Here is a 17,325-nt window from a genome sequence, read left to right as displayed (position 1 = left end):
CCAATTAGGACTATGGTAACTTTATAGTAACTAGGTGAAACACGTGGTTCATTAATATTTTCTCTTTTGCCCTCCAATCTGCAGCCAGTTGTGTAAAAACAACAAATTATTGTTCAAAACTCCTTGTTTTAAACAAAAAGTTCATGCAAGTTAATAATTAAATGTAATTTTCGGTTTCTCTGTCAAGTGTTAATAACATATTTTAATAATTTGTATATTTTAGAGATTAGTGTTCTTTTTTTGTTCCTTGATTTCTAAATTAGCTCAAGTAACACTCTTTAAAAACTGGACTTAGTGATTGAACATTGCCTCCTGGAGGACAGCAGCTGTACTGCATTTGCTTATCTCATCTTTTACAGATTTGTATAATATGTAAATATTGAAAAGTCTATTAACTCTAATTACTCTTCAGTGTGTTAACACAGGAAATGCTGTGGTTTAGTTTATTTTAGAGTAATAAATAGTATATTTTAAGATGTTAAACATCAGTGATTTTTATAAATAGCTTACAAAAAAAACAACTGGCCAAATTGTTTGAATCTAAATAAAGAATTCGAGTTAAACTGAGTTAATATATGAGCACAACCACAATTTGATGTAGAATAATTGTGTATTTACATGGAAAAAAATAAATAAATAAAAGTTTAACTTGGAAAGAATTCAAACTTCTTTTACAAGGAGACATTTCTCTTAAATCTGGTAAAAAAAGAAGGACATTTTACATTTATTGAAGGTCACCTATAGTTTCCTGTTGTGCAGTCAACCCCCGGTTTCATGTCCGGTTGTAAACACCTCTGTCCGTGCGTTTGCTGCTTTACACAACAGGTTGTTATGTTGCTGTAACAATGGCAGGTCTGTCTCTGATGTGTGGAGGCCCACCTTGTCAGAGCTGGCAGGCCTGACGCTCTTCTGTCAATCACTCCTATTCAGTTACACACAGACAATCAGTTGGGGGTTGTTGTTCTTGTTGCTGGTTCGAGTTTCTTGAGATTTGATCCGTTTCCTGTTAGGTTTGACTTCAGATTTGACAAAAAGTCTTTGATTTCTGTGAAGGTCAAAACGGCCTGAGGTTACAAAAATAACACAAAGCCATTGTCAATAAAGCTTGATGTTTATTCACAGGAAAAAACAACAAAAATAAAGCAGTACTAAAAACTGAAAAAAAAAATCCCTACTGCACTGACATTACTTTATTATGTATTTCTTGTATGGTTGCATTTACAAAACTTTTTTTTCAGTTGAAGACGTCAAGTCAATAAAGAATGACACACTTTGCCTTTTAAAATCCACTCCGATACTTATTTCAGGATATTCTGGAATGTGGATTTTTCCAGATACTGGGTGCAGCTCACTATTGCAAAACAGAGGTGTTTCATTAAAGACAAAGTGTATCACTAATCTCTATGATTAAACCAAGTGTCATAATACTCATCTTTTAGTTAAAAAAAATGGATACCATATGTTTTGTTTGATTTTTTTCAACATAATTTTTTACCTTAAACATGTCAGACATATGACAATCTTACCATTATTAGACCATAAAGTGAGGGTATTAATATTAACCCAATTTGAAAAGGTGACAAAATGTGCTCTCCCCCTGGCTTACAGCCTCTCACACCCCAAACCTATATTGCCGCCGTACAATTTTTAGCCAGATGTCAGCTGAGACAGACCAGGGATTTGTAGATGGATCTATTTGTCTGCAAGTAGATGAATTACAAATCCAAGCTTTTTCAAATCGTTGGTTTTTTGGTGGTTTTGAGACTTGAAAAATCATTTGGTCTGGACTAAATCTACTTACTTTGGTCCAGATCGGTCTGTATTCAGACTGCCGTCAAGTGGACTTTGCTGTTTCAAACCAAAAGACCTCTTCTGTCATTGGCCAGGAATTACGAGGGCGAGGCAAAGTAACAAGAGATAGAAACTATGGGTCGTTTGGGATAGTTCACTTATTTAAACCTTATATTTTGCGGACCAATTTTGAACACCTGTATCACCGGCAGCAACAACACTTCTGCGACTTTGGTGCGGCGGAGGTTAATGGCAAGAAGACGGCTAAGAAGGTCCACTCATAAGTGGTTATGACATGTTGATGGTCAGGAAAACAGTGAAAAAAAAGTTGTTTTTAATGAGCTTGCATATATGCGACTCCATTTCAGTGAGTTGCTGGGCCTCATCATTGTGGTGTTATGGCATTGTGTTAATATAATTATGGTTTTAGGATGACGTCCGCTGTTCAAAATAAACATTCTAAGAAATACAGTTATTTTTTCAGCCTAATAAAACTACAACTGTTGCTTAAATTTTTTGGCCCAGTTGTTCCCCTCTGAGCACAGATTGTATTCAGACTGAGAAATCTCTGAGCCAACCTGAGCGGTTTCTGGTCTCGGACCAGAGCCCGCTTGGGTGTATTCAGATTGAAAATGTGTTCCAAAATTATCATGGGAAACAAACTCCGGTTCATTTTAAGCGTAGCAAATGTGTCCATTCTGAATATAGCATTTCATTTGCTCCTGATCCAACAAAATTTGAATAAAGAGATACTTACAAACAGAATTTGCTTTTAGATTATTTTATATGTGTCCTCCATCATGGTAAAAATGCTAGAAAATGTCAAAAACACTGAAAAAAATACTATTTTTATTGAGTTTATTTAAGATAATAAAGGAATAAAAGTTAGAATCATAAAATGTTTAATTTAAGGTAATAGAATAGAAATATTTGAAATTGAAAGTGTAATATTTAAGAGGGCAGATTCACAACAAACTCCTTTGGGAGTGATTAAACACTGAAAAGGTTTGCTTGCGTCAAAGAATAGGCGGTAATCAGAGAACAGCAGTGGGGCAGAAACTGCTCTGACCTTTCCTGACGGCGCTACTTCCGTGTTCCGCTCACCTGTTACACCTGTGTTACAGGACTATACTCCTCCTCCTCCTCCGCCGGTGCACCTGCTCTTCCCTCTCCCCCAGAATGACGGAAGGCTTCACCGCCTGCGATCTAACATGCTCGGCCGCGACGGAGAAGGCTTCCAACGGCCGCAGGATGGACTTGGAGCAGCCCATTTTCTCCGTGCTGACCGGGGGTTTGAGGGCGCAGCAGGCGGGGGGCGCCGTCGGAGCCACCTCCGACACCGAGTCCGGGATCTTCTCCGCGGAGGCCGAGCTGTGCGTGGAGCACGACAGCGAGCTGGACTGGTTCTGCGGGACCGAGCAGAAGCCCGTGTGTTCTCAGTGCGCCAGCTCGGGCTCGTGCCGCGGGCACGCGGTGACCCCGCTGGCCACCAGGGTCACAGCAGTGAGGGTGAGCGCGCATTGGGCCAAACAACACATCAAACTAAATATATATATATTCAGAATGCATATATGTAGTCTCAAAGAAATAAAACATTGACATATTTGAGTTTCATTTCACAAAACATGAAAAAACTAAAATTGGATTAAATCTTGATATATTAAAAATAAAATATTGACTTTTTCAATCATACATTTTCTTTTTACCTCCAATAAGAAGTGACTCTTCTCTAAATTTATCAACAAACGTGTATTTTTACTAACCTGTTAATCATTAGCCATGAGTTAGGAAATATTGGAGTGAGTCAGAGATGTGTGGAAACTGTTTGCTATATTTTTTTGTTCTCCAGGGGTGTTTCCCTCTACTGAATTGTCTGAGTGGTGTTTCAGAAAACTGGATTTTCTTGTTGTCTTTCCATCTAAGGATGCTCAGGAACTGTGTCTGATCCATTTCTAATCTATTTCCTCAACCAGAACCAGCTGGTGGACGTGTGTGAAAAAATGCAGCTGCAGGCTAAGAGGATCGAGAGGTTCATCGAGCAGACGCTGAGCGCCAAAGAGCAAAAGCTGCAGGTGAGAGAGAGAGCTGCTGCTCCGGTTGGGATTGTCATGGATCATGGCTCATGCAAACATGCGCTCTCAGGAATGATGGTCCAGGCAGAGCCAGTTTCACAAGTATGCCTGATTTTAGCTGACTCACCCGTTCTTGGAAGTCACATGAGCCCTAAGGACTCCTGTTTGACAAATCAAGGGGGTACAGTTAAAATATAAAATCTCTGAACACAATTAAATCATTTAAAAAGCCCAATTTAACCTAACAATAGAAGTGCATTTTTAGCATAATAGACGCTTTTCACAGTAAAGACAAAATGGCGACATCTTCACCAGTGTGTAAGGTGACCTCCAGTTTACGGGTTATGCCTGGCAAAGCTGAATCTGAACTCTGTTTAACACAATTTTAGGTAAATAGTAAAAGTTAATCTTACCAATTTTAACGGAATTTTGTACATTAATTTAATAAATGTCCTACCTAACTGTATTTGTTTTCCTCTCTTAGATCATTCGAAAATCAAAATTCAAATTTATGATATCCTCCAATATTGGGGGCTTTGTAGAAAATATCAATCACCAGATAATTTTTCAAACGGGTTTATTATGGCTGATGTTATTCACACGCATTTTAAGTGCAAACAGAGGGTAATTCATGTTGCCCATAGGCAATACGTTTTTGGAAAGATGCACATTCCTGCATCACCCATACGTATATTTTATTTCCTTCCTAAGCTTTTTGCTGTTGTTTTAAGGGGTATTTGTTGTTTTATGGGGTATTTTAACTGTAAAAATAGGAATGATTACCAATCAGCAAAGGAAATATTTTAAGTGCGGCTATTATTACACATATTTTCACCATTTATAACAAGTGTGGCCACGAAAAAAGTAAAAAGTTCACTGCTGGCCGCGCATATTTTAGAAATGACGTGCAAATAGTCACTTCCTTGGGTATATATATATATATATATATATATATATATATATATATATATATATATATAGTTTCCATCCAAATAATTAGGATGAAATTAAAATTTCTTTTAAGGATTGAAATGTAAGCAACTTTAATCAGGCAGAAAAGATCTTTTGCAGCTCTACATCTCATACCCATTGTGAAAAGCTAGCTTTAGAGTTAGCATAAGTTAGAAGAATAAAATCATAATTACCTTTATAATCAAACAGCATTTAATGAAGTACTTGTGACCTTTATGTAACTTTCACCAGGTTGTAAGAGAGGAATGATCCATAACTCTTTTAATACCGTCCGTAGGAATGTGGGGAAGCACCTGTGCAGGATTCCGCAGGCAGGACTACTGGCATTTGTACTTTGATTTTTGAACGATCTAAGAGAGGAAATGAAAATACAGTTATGTAAGACATTTCTAAAAAAAAATTACGTAAAATTGTGCTAAACAGTGTTTGTCTGTCAGCTTTGAAATGACGCAATTGTTTGTTCTTTCTATCTAAAAGTGTTATTTACTTAAAATCAATTTTTATTAAAAAAAAAAAAGAAAAAAAAAGAAAAAACAGAACTTTGTCTTTCTCTTTGGATTAAACCACTTCAACTAAATGAATAAATGTGATAAAAATTAAAAAAGAAAGAAAGAAAAAAAGAAAAGGTTTTTATTTTTTATCATCTATGTACAATTTTAGAGCAAGTGAAACTCCAGCAGTGCTATTTTTTTATTTTTTTAACATTAGTGGCCACACACGTGTTTGACCCTCACTAAGTTTGTCATTGATACTACCAGCATACAGGTTAAAGACAATATAATGTGTCAGAAAAACTTGTAACTTAAAATGATGATATTTCTCTCAGACAAAAGCAAAATCATTGGTGTTTTACTGATACATGATGCCATGTTAAAAGTTGGCACATTTTTTCTAGCTTTCATTTTCTCAGATTTATTATGAAGTACGAGTGTTTAAATGCGAGAAAAAGTATTTTCATGAGAAAAAGTAACTTTCTTATGAGCTGGTACTAAACCTGCAGAACTTAGTTCCTTAAGTGTTATTTATTATGATTATTGTCAGTTTTTAGACCAAAGTAAAGAACAAATAACGAAAAAAGCAAATTTTCTTTAACATATTATCAAAAATATAGTTTATTATCTTGTTTTTCATTAATAATAAATTTAATTGTTTGTTAGCCTCATAAGCATTCTACTTGCTGTTAATTTATCCACTAAAATATATTTTAGTCAATATAAAAAAATAATAATTTACCAATACTATTAAATTATGATCCTTTAAAAATTTACTAAAATGTTTAAAATTTTGTAAAATATAAGAAAAAAGTGAGTTATTAACAGTTTGGCCTCATTTGCTAAGAAACAATAATAGTTTAATGTATCACTCATTTTGTGCTTAGTGTACCTTTTGTTTATAGAGCTCAGAAATGTCTATAAATGTAGAAACTTGCATTAACCATCGACATTCTTGCTAAAAATGGATAGCAACCAAGAAAGTTTGTAAAGCAGAAATAATTTTTCCATCTGTGTTTTTCCCATAATGTGAAGTTTATTGGGGAGAACTTTTCCTTTACCTACTACCTACAAAACCATTTATTTCCATCCATCTTCTGAACCCAACGGGTAAAATCCAAATTCTGTCGTCACAGAAGCTAAACAGTATTAAGCAAAATAGTCACATGAGTTGCTGAGCTCAAAGATTTGTATCTATTGTTAAATCGGCTTATAAAGTGTCAAGATATTTACTGTGTGAAAGGCATAAAACAATCATATATTACAGTATTTCCACTTGAAAATATCTAAAAGGGTGAATCTGCTGCCAATCCATCCGGTTTCTAAACCTGTTTAATTGTTTTTGGGCTCACTGGGTTGCTGGAGCCTATCCCAGCTACTGTAGGGTAAAGGTGAGGTACACCCTAGGCAGGTAGTAGTATTTTATTTAAAATAAAAATATTTTACATTTCGATTAAATGCTTTAGATGACTACTATCTAAATGTTGACCTGCTCCTTCTCCGTCTTTATCCAGTCGGCGGCGAGCAGGACCAGGGAGCAGGTGCTGGCCCAGATCAGCGCTGTGCGTGAAGCCCTGGAAGAGGAGGAGCAGCGCCTCCTCGAGGAGGTGCAGAGGGAAGAGGAGCGGGTGGAGCAGTGCCTCCTCACCCAGAGGGCCCACTGGAACCAGGCTTTGACGAGTCTGACGCAGACGCGCTCCCACTTGGTGCACACGCTGACGCACACTCCAGACGCACAGCTGGTGGTGAGAGACCGCGGGAGGTTTAGGCTGCAGGCGGTGGTGGGAGGACTGTAGAGGAACGCACAATCACATAACAGCAGCACTGATACAGACAGTAATCTCTTGCTCTGCTTTTCAGACCAGCTTGGAGGAGATTGCTGAAAGGTGCATAGAATTTTCTGTTTAGTATTCTTTTGTTGGCATAGAAATAATCCTGTTGAATTTTTCTGCTGGAATCAGAATGGAGGAGGCAGAGGGGGTCGGGGAGCCCCGTGACACCGAGCAGCTTAGCCTGAACACGGCCTGCAGTGACAGCAAACTTCTGAGGGGCCTGTGGGCCTCGGCGCTGCTGCTGGGACCAAAAGGTTTGTAAGAAATGCTGAGATTCTAAAGTTTATTAGATGCTGAGATGGTGGTAAACAACCTTCTGCTTCAGTTTGTGACTGACCCTCTTTGGTGTTATTGTAGGAGGTCTGTCTTTTTCTATCTTCTCTTGCAACTTATTTAGTAAGGAAAATAAGATCTGATTTAACTCTGCGTCAGATTGGCTTTTTTTCTGTCTGATTTTAACATTTTTATCTTAAAACTTAAGGTTTTGGGTTTTAGAAACTATAAATATATTTTATGTATTCTGTCATCTTATTTTATTATTGTGTCACTTGTATTGTTGATTTTCTTTTATCTTTTTCTTTTAATTTAATTTTTCCATTGTCTTTCAATGTTCTTTACAACACATTGATAACATTTGGCAGTGCTTTTGTAAAAGTTGTGTTGAAGAGGTTTGGATGCTGAAAGTTTTTAAACTTTTAGCCTTAAATGGTCTTTTTTTAGTCTCCAAAATAAAAAATAAATACCGTAAAACTTACAAAGATCAACTTAGCCTTTGCGTTTTTTAATGTAAAACTACATAGTCATTTAGTGGGACATGTGTTTAAAAAATTATGATATGTTTTAATATTTAATTTGTTATTTTATGCAGTAATATGAATCCAGAAAACTTTAGAGAGATGACAAGTGACTCCTGTGTCTCATGCTAATTTAGAGGCATCAGACACATAATTTCTGTTAAAAAATACAAACCTGCTTTGGTTTTTGATAAAATCTCTTAAAATTCTGAACAAGTGTTTTTTAAAGTCTTGCTTTTATCATCTAAACCTTTTTTTTAACTATTGTATTTGTATTTTTTATTTAAAAGGAGGGTCTAAGGGCAGGGATAACCAGTTTAGTTTAGTCTGTTTAGTTTAGTTTAGCAACAAGCTATTATTATATTATATCATATTTTATTACCAACTTTCTGCTTTTGTAAAATTACCGGTATGAAGCCCAATGAGAAAATTGTTTTGTGATATTGAGCTTTATAGATAAAATTGGATTGAATTGAATTCTGAACAAATCATGTAAAAACGTTCAATTATTTTTGTTTTATTAAAATATTTCTAAAAATTACATAGTAATATCATATAAGGAAGTAAACACATTATAACTAACTTTCTCTTTGAGATATTATGGGAAAGTAATTCATAAATCATTTTAAAAACTTTTGGTCATTTATAGCAAACTTTAGATGTTTTTAAGATCAGAAACTATTTTTGTGTCTGACTATCAGTTTAAAGGTATTTATTTTAGTGGAGATGATAACATTTTGCAAAATATTTAACTATATTAGGGCAAAAAACAGGTTTGTGACTGTCAGAAAAAATACTCTTAGCTAAAAAATCAAAAACAAAGGTAATTTTATGAACTATTTTTACTATATTATTTCTTTTTTAAACCTTAGAAATATAATTCATACAATTATATGCATATCCAGACTTTAGGGTCTGGGAGAAAAAAATTGATTATTTCATGGAACTGTGAAGGCTGAAGCATGAATCCTGCAGAGTGGAGGTCATGTGACTGAAGCTTTTCTGTTTCACTGAGGTTCTTCATGTCCTACTGATTGTGTTTTATTTGGAATAAATAGTCCTGTTGAAAGAGTGTTTCTATTTTTTTGATAAAGGAGTTAACAGAGGAATGTTTAACGAGGTCAGTCTAACCCTAAATATTAACACCTTTGCCTTCCTCCCACAGTTTATGGATCACCACTTCTGAAGTTTGATGAGCGCACGGTTAGTCCTCTCCTCTCCCTGTCGGAGGATTCCTGCACCTTGACTTTCCTCCACAAAAAATCCCGCCAGTCTCTACCTTACGACCCGGCACGCTTCGACTGTTGGCCCAACGCTCTGGGTTCGATGCTCATGTCCTCTGGAACCCACACCTGGGTGTTGGATGTGGGGCAGAGCGGGGCCTTTAAGGTGGGGGTCTGCTACGCCTCTCTGGAGCGGAAGGGCTCTGGGAATGAGGCCCGGCTGGGCTACAACAACCAGTCCTGGGTGCTGTCCCACTACGACGGAGACTACTCCTTCTGCCACGCGGGGAAGAAGGTCCCCCTGCAGGTGGTGAAGAGGCCGCAGAAGATCGGTCTGCTGCTGGACTGGCCGAGTCAGACGCTGTTATTTTATGAGCCGGACTCTGACGCTGTGCTGTTCTCCACCACACAGCAGTTCAGCGCCCCCCTGCTGCTGGCTTGTGCCGTTACGGACGACAGCATCACCATTCTGCACTGAGCTGGAAGCAACATAAAAAACTCTGTCTAATGTGAGATGAGCAGAAAAGACCAGTGCAATAATGAAAACTCCAAACATTTTCAGTTTGTATTTATTTTTGTAGATTTTTTTGTAATAGTTTTTAGGCAAAAATTGTTGTATGATAATCATATTTCTTTCAAAAATGATTGCCTTTTTTTTTATAGATAATGAAAAATCCAACTGAAGAGTTTAATATGTTTAAAGCAGCTTTGCAAATATTAAAAACCAATGTTTAGAGATGATAGCAACAATTAGCATGTTTTGGAATAAACATTTTTTCATGACTCCTTTTTGACTACTTTTTCTTGGACAATCTATACTGGGGATTAACAATCTCACTACAGTTGTTGTTCCCCTCAGGGGTCGCCACAGCGAATCACCTTTAACTGATCCACACATTTGATTTGACAGTTTTTATACCAGATGTCCTTTCTGACACAACCTTGTATTTTATGAGGACTGGCACAGGGAGACCCATACCCCATTTATCTGGCCCAAATATTGCTATAACTAAAATAATATAGTTTGAAATCCTGATGTGAATAAGGGTAATAATGAAAAATAGAAGTAAAAAGTACTTTTGGGTATAGTTCCAGTAATGTTGATTTTAAAAAAAGTTCTTAAAACCCCCCAAAACTGTTTTATAAATATTTCCAAAATATTTTTCCTAGTTCACAAAACTAAAAAAAAACCACACATAACTATAGTAGAAATTGTTCTTTTGAAAAGAACACTTCTGTTTTTTTTAAACCACATTCATGTCAAGTTTGAGTTTAGACGTGTTTCTTCAGAAAACCACTAGGGGGCAGTAATGTCAAACATATCACTAAATCCTACGTGGCAGTCATTAGCCATGAAATGAGTTTCACACCCAAAACCAGCTTTAAAACACACACACACACAAACGATATTAGCCATTCTATTTAGGGGTTGAATGAGTCATTTACTATTCTAGAAGGTGTGAAATAATTTCTATTCCAGGGGTTCGGGTCATAATTTCAGTCACATGTTCCAAATTAGTCACTTATAACCTTACAAGGGCTTCTGAAGGCAACTTATAATTGACAACTTGACTTTTCTATAAGTTAATGATAAATATGTACCTTTCCAAATTAAAAATGAACAAAAAATTCTAAACAAATACTTGCCCTAAAACTTTATGCTCAAAGAAATTTAGATTTTAAATTGAAAGAATTCTGAAAATAAAAATGTGCCTTTTTCTTAAAATAAAAAAGATCTCGATTAAAAAAATATATAATATATTTAAGAACTCCCCCCCTCCCTTTTGTACTGTTGAATTTTGTAAAACTTTAGCCTGAAATGATTTACAATGATCAAATACCAACTTTTAAATTTTTATGAAAAATACATTTAATCATTACAAATGTCACCAAAAGGGTTACGTTTGTCTCAAATGTGTCCAACGTCTGGAAAATGCATCAAGTAAGGGCTCCACAGTTTGCGGTTAGGTCCCTAATCTCACGGCGAAAAAGGCCCAAGTTCAAATCCCGGCTGCATGGGACCTTTCTGTGTGGTGTGTGTGTGTTTCTCATTGACTGTATAAGTAGGAAGTTCATACTTATACAGTCAATGGTGTTTCTCCAGGCAGGTTGGCTTCCTCCCACAAAAACATACTTCATAGATTGATTAGTGGCTCTGCGGTTTACTGGCAACCAGTAAAGTGTGCTCCGCCTTTGCCCAACAGTAGGATAGGCTCCAGCAGCCATGTGACTCTAAAAGGGATTAAGAGGGTTTAGAAAAGGGCTGGGTGTGTCGGGAAGTCCATGCAACTTCAAACCAAAGCCAAACTAAATACCAGCATATGAAAAACAATATGAAAAGGTGAATTCTAATTAGAATCTATAGTTTCTGAGAACAAATATTTTGGAAAGTGAGCGAGAACACCTGTTCCCAGCACATGTAAAAATCCATTACTTTATTTATCCGTAGGTTTCAAGCTGGATTCTATAATTGGCAAAGACTAGAGTTTCCCCACTTCCTCTCCAGTTAATAACATCCTTACATAAACAATTCCACAGCAACATACTCTAAATATTTCCAATCATGAGATATTAACATTCTTCTACATTTAACCCTCATTTCCTGAAGTTATTTTAGGTCTTCCGTGGGGAGTGGAGTGTGACAGGAGGAGGCTCGATGTGGAGCTCCTGCCGGAGATCTTCAAGGTTCTGATCCCATCGTCTCTCATAGAAAATGTTGAGGACGCAGCGCGCTCCCCTGCCGTTCCGCAGAGCCCAAGGACCCAAAGAGGTGAACAGTGATTGTAGGCGGCTGTGAGAGTCACAAAAAAAAAACAGGAAATACAACCTGGTTATGACACGGCAGTTAAAGTCAATAATGGGTTGTATTTCCTTGCATCAGCCTGACAGGTTTATTAAAAATGGGAAACTCCAATTGTAATTGAGGAAGGCTTAATGATTTACAGTTGGGAAAAAATGGTTTATCTTTCTTGTACATGCAGGTGATTTCCTCTTACTATGAACAGTTGGGAAATAGAAGGCTCTGTAGCAAAAAAACTAATCATTAATTCATTCAATTGCTTTTTTTTACGACAATGCAAAGGATGCTGGTCACTTTCCGTCACCAACAACTAACTGCTCTCAATAATAATTAAAATATATTAAAAAATGTTTTTACTTATTTTGATATTTTGAAAATAAAAACTCTAAAATTCTAACATTGTTAGCATAAAACATAAATTCCCTTAAGTTTTTTGGAGTGGTCAGTGTGTAAAAATGAGCACCAAAGATCAAATATTAATTTTTATCAAAGTATGAGCACCTGCTTAGTTTCTGTACATAGAGGCAAATATGTTGAGCAAACATTTGATGTTCCAGTTGACGTCATAAAAATCTACAGCATATGGAAAACAAATATGCTCTCTTGATTTGTTTTCCTGATTTTAGCTTCATTATACTGGCTGCTCATTTTTTTTAGGCACATTTTATTCACTTTAAAAATCAATACATGGTTTGTCACCTATTCACCTTTCAGATCTGCAACTACTTTTATGTTTCCAGGACATCCCTCTCAGCCGATCACATGATCATATCATATGAACTATTCAACTCAAAATCTGTCACTCTGCATCAGAAAGACCTCTCTCATAACCCATGCCTTTATTTGGCTTTTCATTGGAAATGTTTATTGTTTTCATCGTATTTTGTCACAAAACTCTTATCAGTCTATTTTAATTTTTTACTTTTTATTCATTTTGACACTATTTAATTACTGATTTTTTATGCTATTATGAACTGAATTTTATTTGTCCTACATTTGATGTTGTTTTTTGTAGCCTTCTATCTTGGCACAAGTGCTCACTATGGAGAGAATATAGTCTCATTTGATTTGTGTGTGCGAGTAATTCCTCATTTATAACTTGTGTCTGCCTATTTGTGTGTAACTTGTATTTGTGTGTTTATAAATCTTGATCTGTAACTCAGAATACATTTTGTGCATAACTATGTGCACTTACGATCGTTTACTCACATGTACAAAAATTACAAAATGCAAAAAAATAAATAAAATACAAAATACAATTTACATATCCACAACTTAAAATTGCACCTGCTTAAAACCACACTTACAAATCTTTAAAAGTACACACAAATCGCCTTATACACACACAAAAAACTGCATTTACGCACAAATCTGACTAACTCTGATGACCCAGGAATCTACTACAGTATATAAACGCAACATTTACACACAAATCTTGGAGACTTGAAAGAGTCTCAAATCAGATTTGTGGTTTTGAGTGTGTATTTAAGGCAATTTATGCATAGTCTTTAATGATTTGTATGTGTAGTTAGTTGTAAGCTGTCATAATTTAAAGATGTGCATGTGTAAATCGAATTTTTTATTTTTTTGTACAAGTGAATACACAATTGCAAGTGCACACAGTCACACACAAAATGTACTGTATGAGTTACAAATCAAGAATTACGCACAAACTCCATAGATTACAAATACAGTTGGATTGAATATAATGTCATGCTCCCAACACCTTGCATTAAGTCGAAGTGGGCCCAACACAGCTCCCAAAGCACACATCGGAAGACCTGTTTGTGCCGCTTCAAACCACTTCACTACCACCTCACCTATAAAGAAAGAAACATAGGAAAGAGGAATTAGTAAGAAAACATAATAAGACTGATTTTATTTTGAAAGCCCTGATTTCCCAATCACACCAATCATTGACCAATCACATGACTCTAGCTGACTAATAATCATTTATTCACTTTGTAATAATGAGATGTACCCTAAAAGGTGTTATAGATCTCCATAGTCTCATGACATTGTTTATGCACACTCACCCAGCATATTCGTGGGCATTCCCAGCAACGTGTGCAACAAGTCGTGAACCTCCCTGTATCTTAGCATGACGTAGGCCAACTCTTCATCGTCCACAAACTTCACTTGTGCTCTGGAGTCAGGGGTCACGTTCTGTTTCACAAACAGGACAAATTAAAGTAAAACGTAAAGTAACAAGAGAAGAAGCATTCACAGTGTTTGACTCTTACATTGTCCTCCAGAAAACGGAGGTATTCTCTTCCGAAAGACCCGTCCGGTAAGGAGGCCATGTTTTTCAGGTCTAGAGTAGAGAGGCGGATCCTTGGTCTTTCTCTGGAGGATCATTTCACATTAAATCAGGACGTCAAAACAGGAAGGTATTTTTATAATTTGAAAGATTGAGATAAGAGTGACTTACGTCAGGATGGTGTAGCCTTCAGGGTCATTTCTCATTCTGTCCCTGAGGTTGACGAGAGCGAGGTGACCTGTGGTCTCTCCGAGCACTGCAACCATGTCTGAGTTTACAGAGCGGCGCATGGAAACAAAAATAACACACATTTAAAAAATCTGAACGCCATTGCTGCCCGTCTGATCAGAGAGTTCCACTTTCCTATAGAATGGAGTCATTTGTACCAATAATCACAGTATTCTATGTTATACAGCTTCACTTTCTGCCAATTGTTTCCAGAAACTTCAGCATTTCCTTTAGGTTTTCCTAAGCTAAATGGCATAGTTTGGTGAAGTCAAAACTAAAGAGGTCGCATGCTGCAAATACTTGTAGTCAGGAGTACTTTAAACCCATGACTGACTGTCAGCTGACAGGTGTCAATGTGTGTTCCTGTAAAAGAGGTTTCAGATGTAGCAGCTGGGTTGCTGTTTATTCTCATTTCTTTTTCTAGCACATTTCTGGTGAAAATGAAATAAATGACACGAATGTTCCGGTCTGTTAGCTAGTGTGTGAGAACAGGATACGAGATGACAAAACTTCAGGTAAATGATGGTGGGGAAAAAACTATTTCCCACTTTTCTTGGCAAAACATGAAATTTAAACATTTTTTATAATGTTTTCTCAATTTTTCTGTTCTATTTTGAGGCAAAACAAGTTAAACCTTTAACACCTGAGGCATCGCCGGTGATGTTTAAACAAAAAAAAAATCTTTAACTTACTGTAATTTTTCAATCTTTATCCTGACCAACATAATTCCAGCAGATTCTGAAGGAAAAAAGTGGGTTGTGCCGCTTTTTTCCTTCAGAAAAAGCTAAATTTATTCAATTATTTTTTTATTCAAAGAGAGAAAACCACTTTAATATCTTTTTTTCCATTTTTTGATTAAACCCCAAATTCTTTATTGTTATTTATAAATTAAATAGCATCTAAAAACATTAAATATTGCTATAGCTCTACCATGAAATACTTAGTATTAATATTAAAAATATATGTTACTGCTATAAGTTGGGTAGTTATATAGAAAAAATAGAGATAATCTAAATTTATTTTGTAAAAAAAGGGAAAAAAATCTAAATGTGGGAATATTTAAGCCTAATCATAAATGCAATGTGGTGTAGAAAATCTCACCGTGTCTATATGGGTCCTGCAGAGCTGCCACACCGGAGCCAACAGCCAGCAAGGCCTTCTGAAAGGGAGTAGTGTGGATGTGTCCGTGGTAAAGGCCATCATAGTAGCTGTGAGAACGATCAGCCCGACTGGTATGAAGCTGGTGGACAAACGGAGCTGAAAAAAGTACATTTATTACGACCTGGACAAAGACAGGATAATGAAGTAAAGATTATCCTAAAATGGAAACATTTAAGATTTTTGTTAATTTATTCATGGCGCTTTTTGGTTTGCAAAAACTGAAATAAGAAAAATTCATTTTGAACATGTCAAAAAAAGAAAAAAAAATCAAAAAAGCAACATGGCTGTATTTAGATTAGGATGCTGCAGAAAAGTTTATTAAATATAATAATTAAAAAAACATATCTATTAATATTCCTTAAAAGATGTGATTATTTTTAAAAGAAAAAAAGTTTCCCAATGAAAACTTCCCATGAAAATAAAAAATGATAAAGTAAGATTATTTAATAAATTGGGAAAGTTCTTTAGATTAAATCTTTAGAAGTGTTGGTTAATATTTTTGAGCCCTCATGACTTTGACCAACTTGGAACAAAACATTTAGGAATAAAAAAAGTTATCATCTCTGCTAAAAAAAATATATATAATTTACACTCACACGCTTATAATATACTACATTTTGGAAAAAGTTTCACATCATATTTTATTAGTAATAAAGATTAGTCACATTTTCAATTACCGGTAATTAAGTATGATAGTAACAGTTATGATGAATTTCCTCTTTAAGTGATAAAGAGGCAAACTTTATGGAATTACCGGAACAATCCTTCGTACATATAACACATTTATTAAATAAAACTCTTGCAAATCCAGATTTGCTGTCCTATAAAAACTCATAATTAAATAACACCACTGTCGTTGTTTGAGATAATTATAGTTCATGCAGACTGGGCTTGAGAGTAGGTGTGGATAAAAAAACAACAATTGAGGTTTGTGACTCGTGATCTGTGTATAATCCTATGAACCTTCTGCTTTTAGGATCTAGGTAAACTAACCAGTATGGTCGGTGAAGGTTTAAATTTATCCAGGTGGTGTTGTCTTGAAGGTGAGTCACAGCAAGTGGACTTAAAATACTCTTCCTTGAAATGTTTTACTGCTTATGCACGTGTTTCAAAATGTTTCAAGGAAGTCCAGTTACTATGACCCAACAATCATTATGTTGGGTCACTACTGGTTAGTTAATTACAGTGATTTCCTTCTTACTGACTGACCACACCTCCTCCAGGTAAAATTGTTTGTACTTCTTGGAGACCAGAGGTTGTCAGTCCACCATTAAAGAAGATGATGTAGTGCAACTTCATAAAAATAAAAGTTAATGAGCAATTTTCATCTGTTAAGTCAAAAATAAAGCATAAGCTTAATTTAATACTAGTTTAAAGGGAATTTGAGGACTCTACGAAGTATGAGTGATTAAAAATAATTCACAGGGTGAACTTTCTAATGTTGCCATCTACTTTTCATATTAATATGGAATAGGTGCAAGGAAGACATTAAAAATTGTTAATCTGTAAAAAATAATAAAATTATAAAAGATGGTCTTATAAATAGACAAAATAAATTATATAAGATTAATTGGTTTAAATTTCTTTCTTTTGATCTTATCTGTTTTTAGTGCATATGTTACACTGTTTATATACATTTAAAATCAGACCACAATGAAAAAAGGTGCTAAGTTATCATACTTTACCCACGGCCCTTTTTAA

General features: G+C 35.6%; 2 protein-coding genes across 3 annotated transcripts in view; one reads left to right on the top strand and one right to left on the bottom strand.

Moving 5' to 3' along the window:
• Window positions 1-2,937: 2,937 nt before the first annotated feature.
• On the top strand, window positions 2,938-9,958 carry bspry (B-box and SPRY domain containing). Of its 2 annotated transcripts, XM_024298829.2 has the most exons (7): window positions 2,938-3,300; window positions 3,765-3,863; window positions 6,841-7,071; window positions 7,187-7,212; window positions 7,288-7,412; window positions 9,118-9,482; window positions 9,588-9,958. In XM_024298829.2, the coding sequence occupies exons 1-7, from the start codon at window positions 2,971-2,973 to the stop codon at window positions 9,651-9,653; spliced, it is 1,242 nt and encodes a 413-aa protein (XP_024154597.1). In that variant the 5' UTR covers window positions 2,938-2,970; the 3' UTR covers window positions 9,654-9,958. The 2 variants fall into 2 exon arrangements, with proteins under 2 accessions (XP_024154597.1, XP_024154595.1); XM_024298827.2 differs by having other exon boundaries at window positions 9,118-9,958.
• Window positions 9,959-11,582: 1,624 nt separating this feature from the next.
• coq4 (coenzyme Q4 homolog (S. cerevisiae)) overlaps window positions 11,583-17,325 on the bottom strand; it is a 6,704-nt gene continuing 961 nt past the window's right edge. Inside the window, exons 2-7 of the mRNA XM_024298830.2 lie at window positions 15,565-15,720; window positions 14,407-14,503; window positions 14,219-14,321; window positions 14,012-14,141; window positions 13,702-13,795; window positions 11,583-11,966 (exon numbers count right to left, since the gene is read on the bottom strand). Coding sequence (XP_024154598.1) covers window positions 11,789-11,966; window positions 13,702-13,795; window positions 14,012-14,141; window positions 14,219-14,321; window positions 14,407-14,503; window positions 15,565-15,720 — 758 coding nt within the window. The 3' untranslated portion in view covers window positions 11,583-11,788. The remainder of the gene's footprint in view (window positions 11,967-13,701; window positions 13,796-14,011; window positions 14,142-14,218; window positions 14,322-14,406; window positions 14,504-15,564; window positions 15,721-17,325) is intronic.

This window comes from Oryzias melastigma, linkage group LG12, assembly GCF_002922805.2.
Source record: "Oryzias melastigma strain HK-1 linkage group LG12, ASM292280v2, whole genome shotgun sequence".
In the NCBI taxonomy this organism is placed as follows: Eukaryota; Metazoa; Chordata; class Actinopteri; order Beloniformes; family Adrianichthyidae; genus Oryzias; species Oryzias melastigma.
This window is presented reverse-complemented; position numbering and strand designations above follow the sequence as displayed.

Coding starts and splice junctions, on each gene's coding strand:
- bspry (XM_024298827.2), top strand. CDS start 2,971: ATGACGGAAGGCTTCACCGCCTGCGATCTAACATGCTCGGCCGCGACG. Junction 3,864..6,840: donor CCAAAGAGCAAAAGCTGCAG/GTGAGAGAGAGA, acceptor GTCTTTATCCAG/TCGGCGGCGAGCAGGACCAG. Junction 7,413..9,117: donor GCTGCTGCTGGGACCAAAAG/GTTTGTAAGAAA, acceptor TTCCTCCCACAG/TTTATGGATCACCACTTCTG.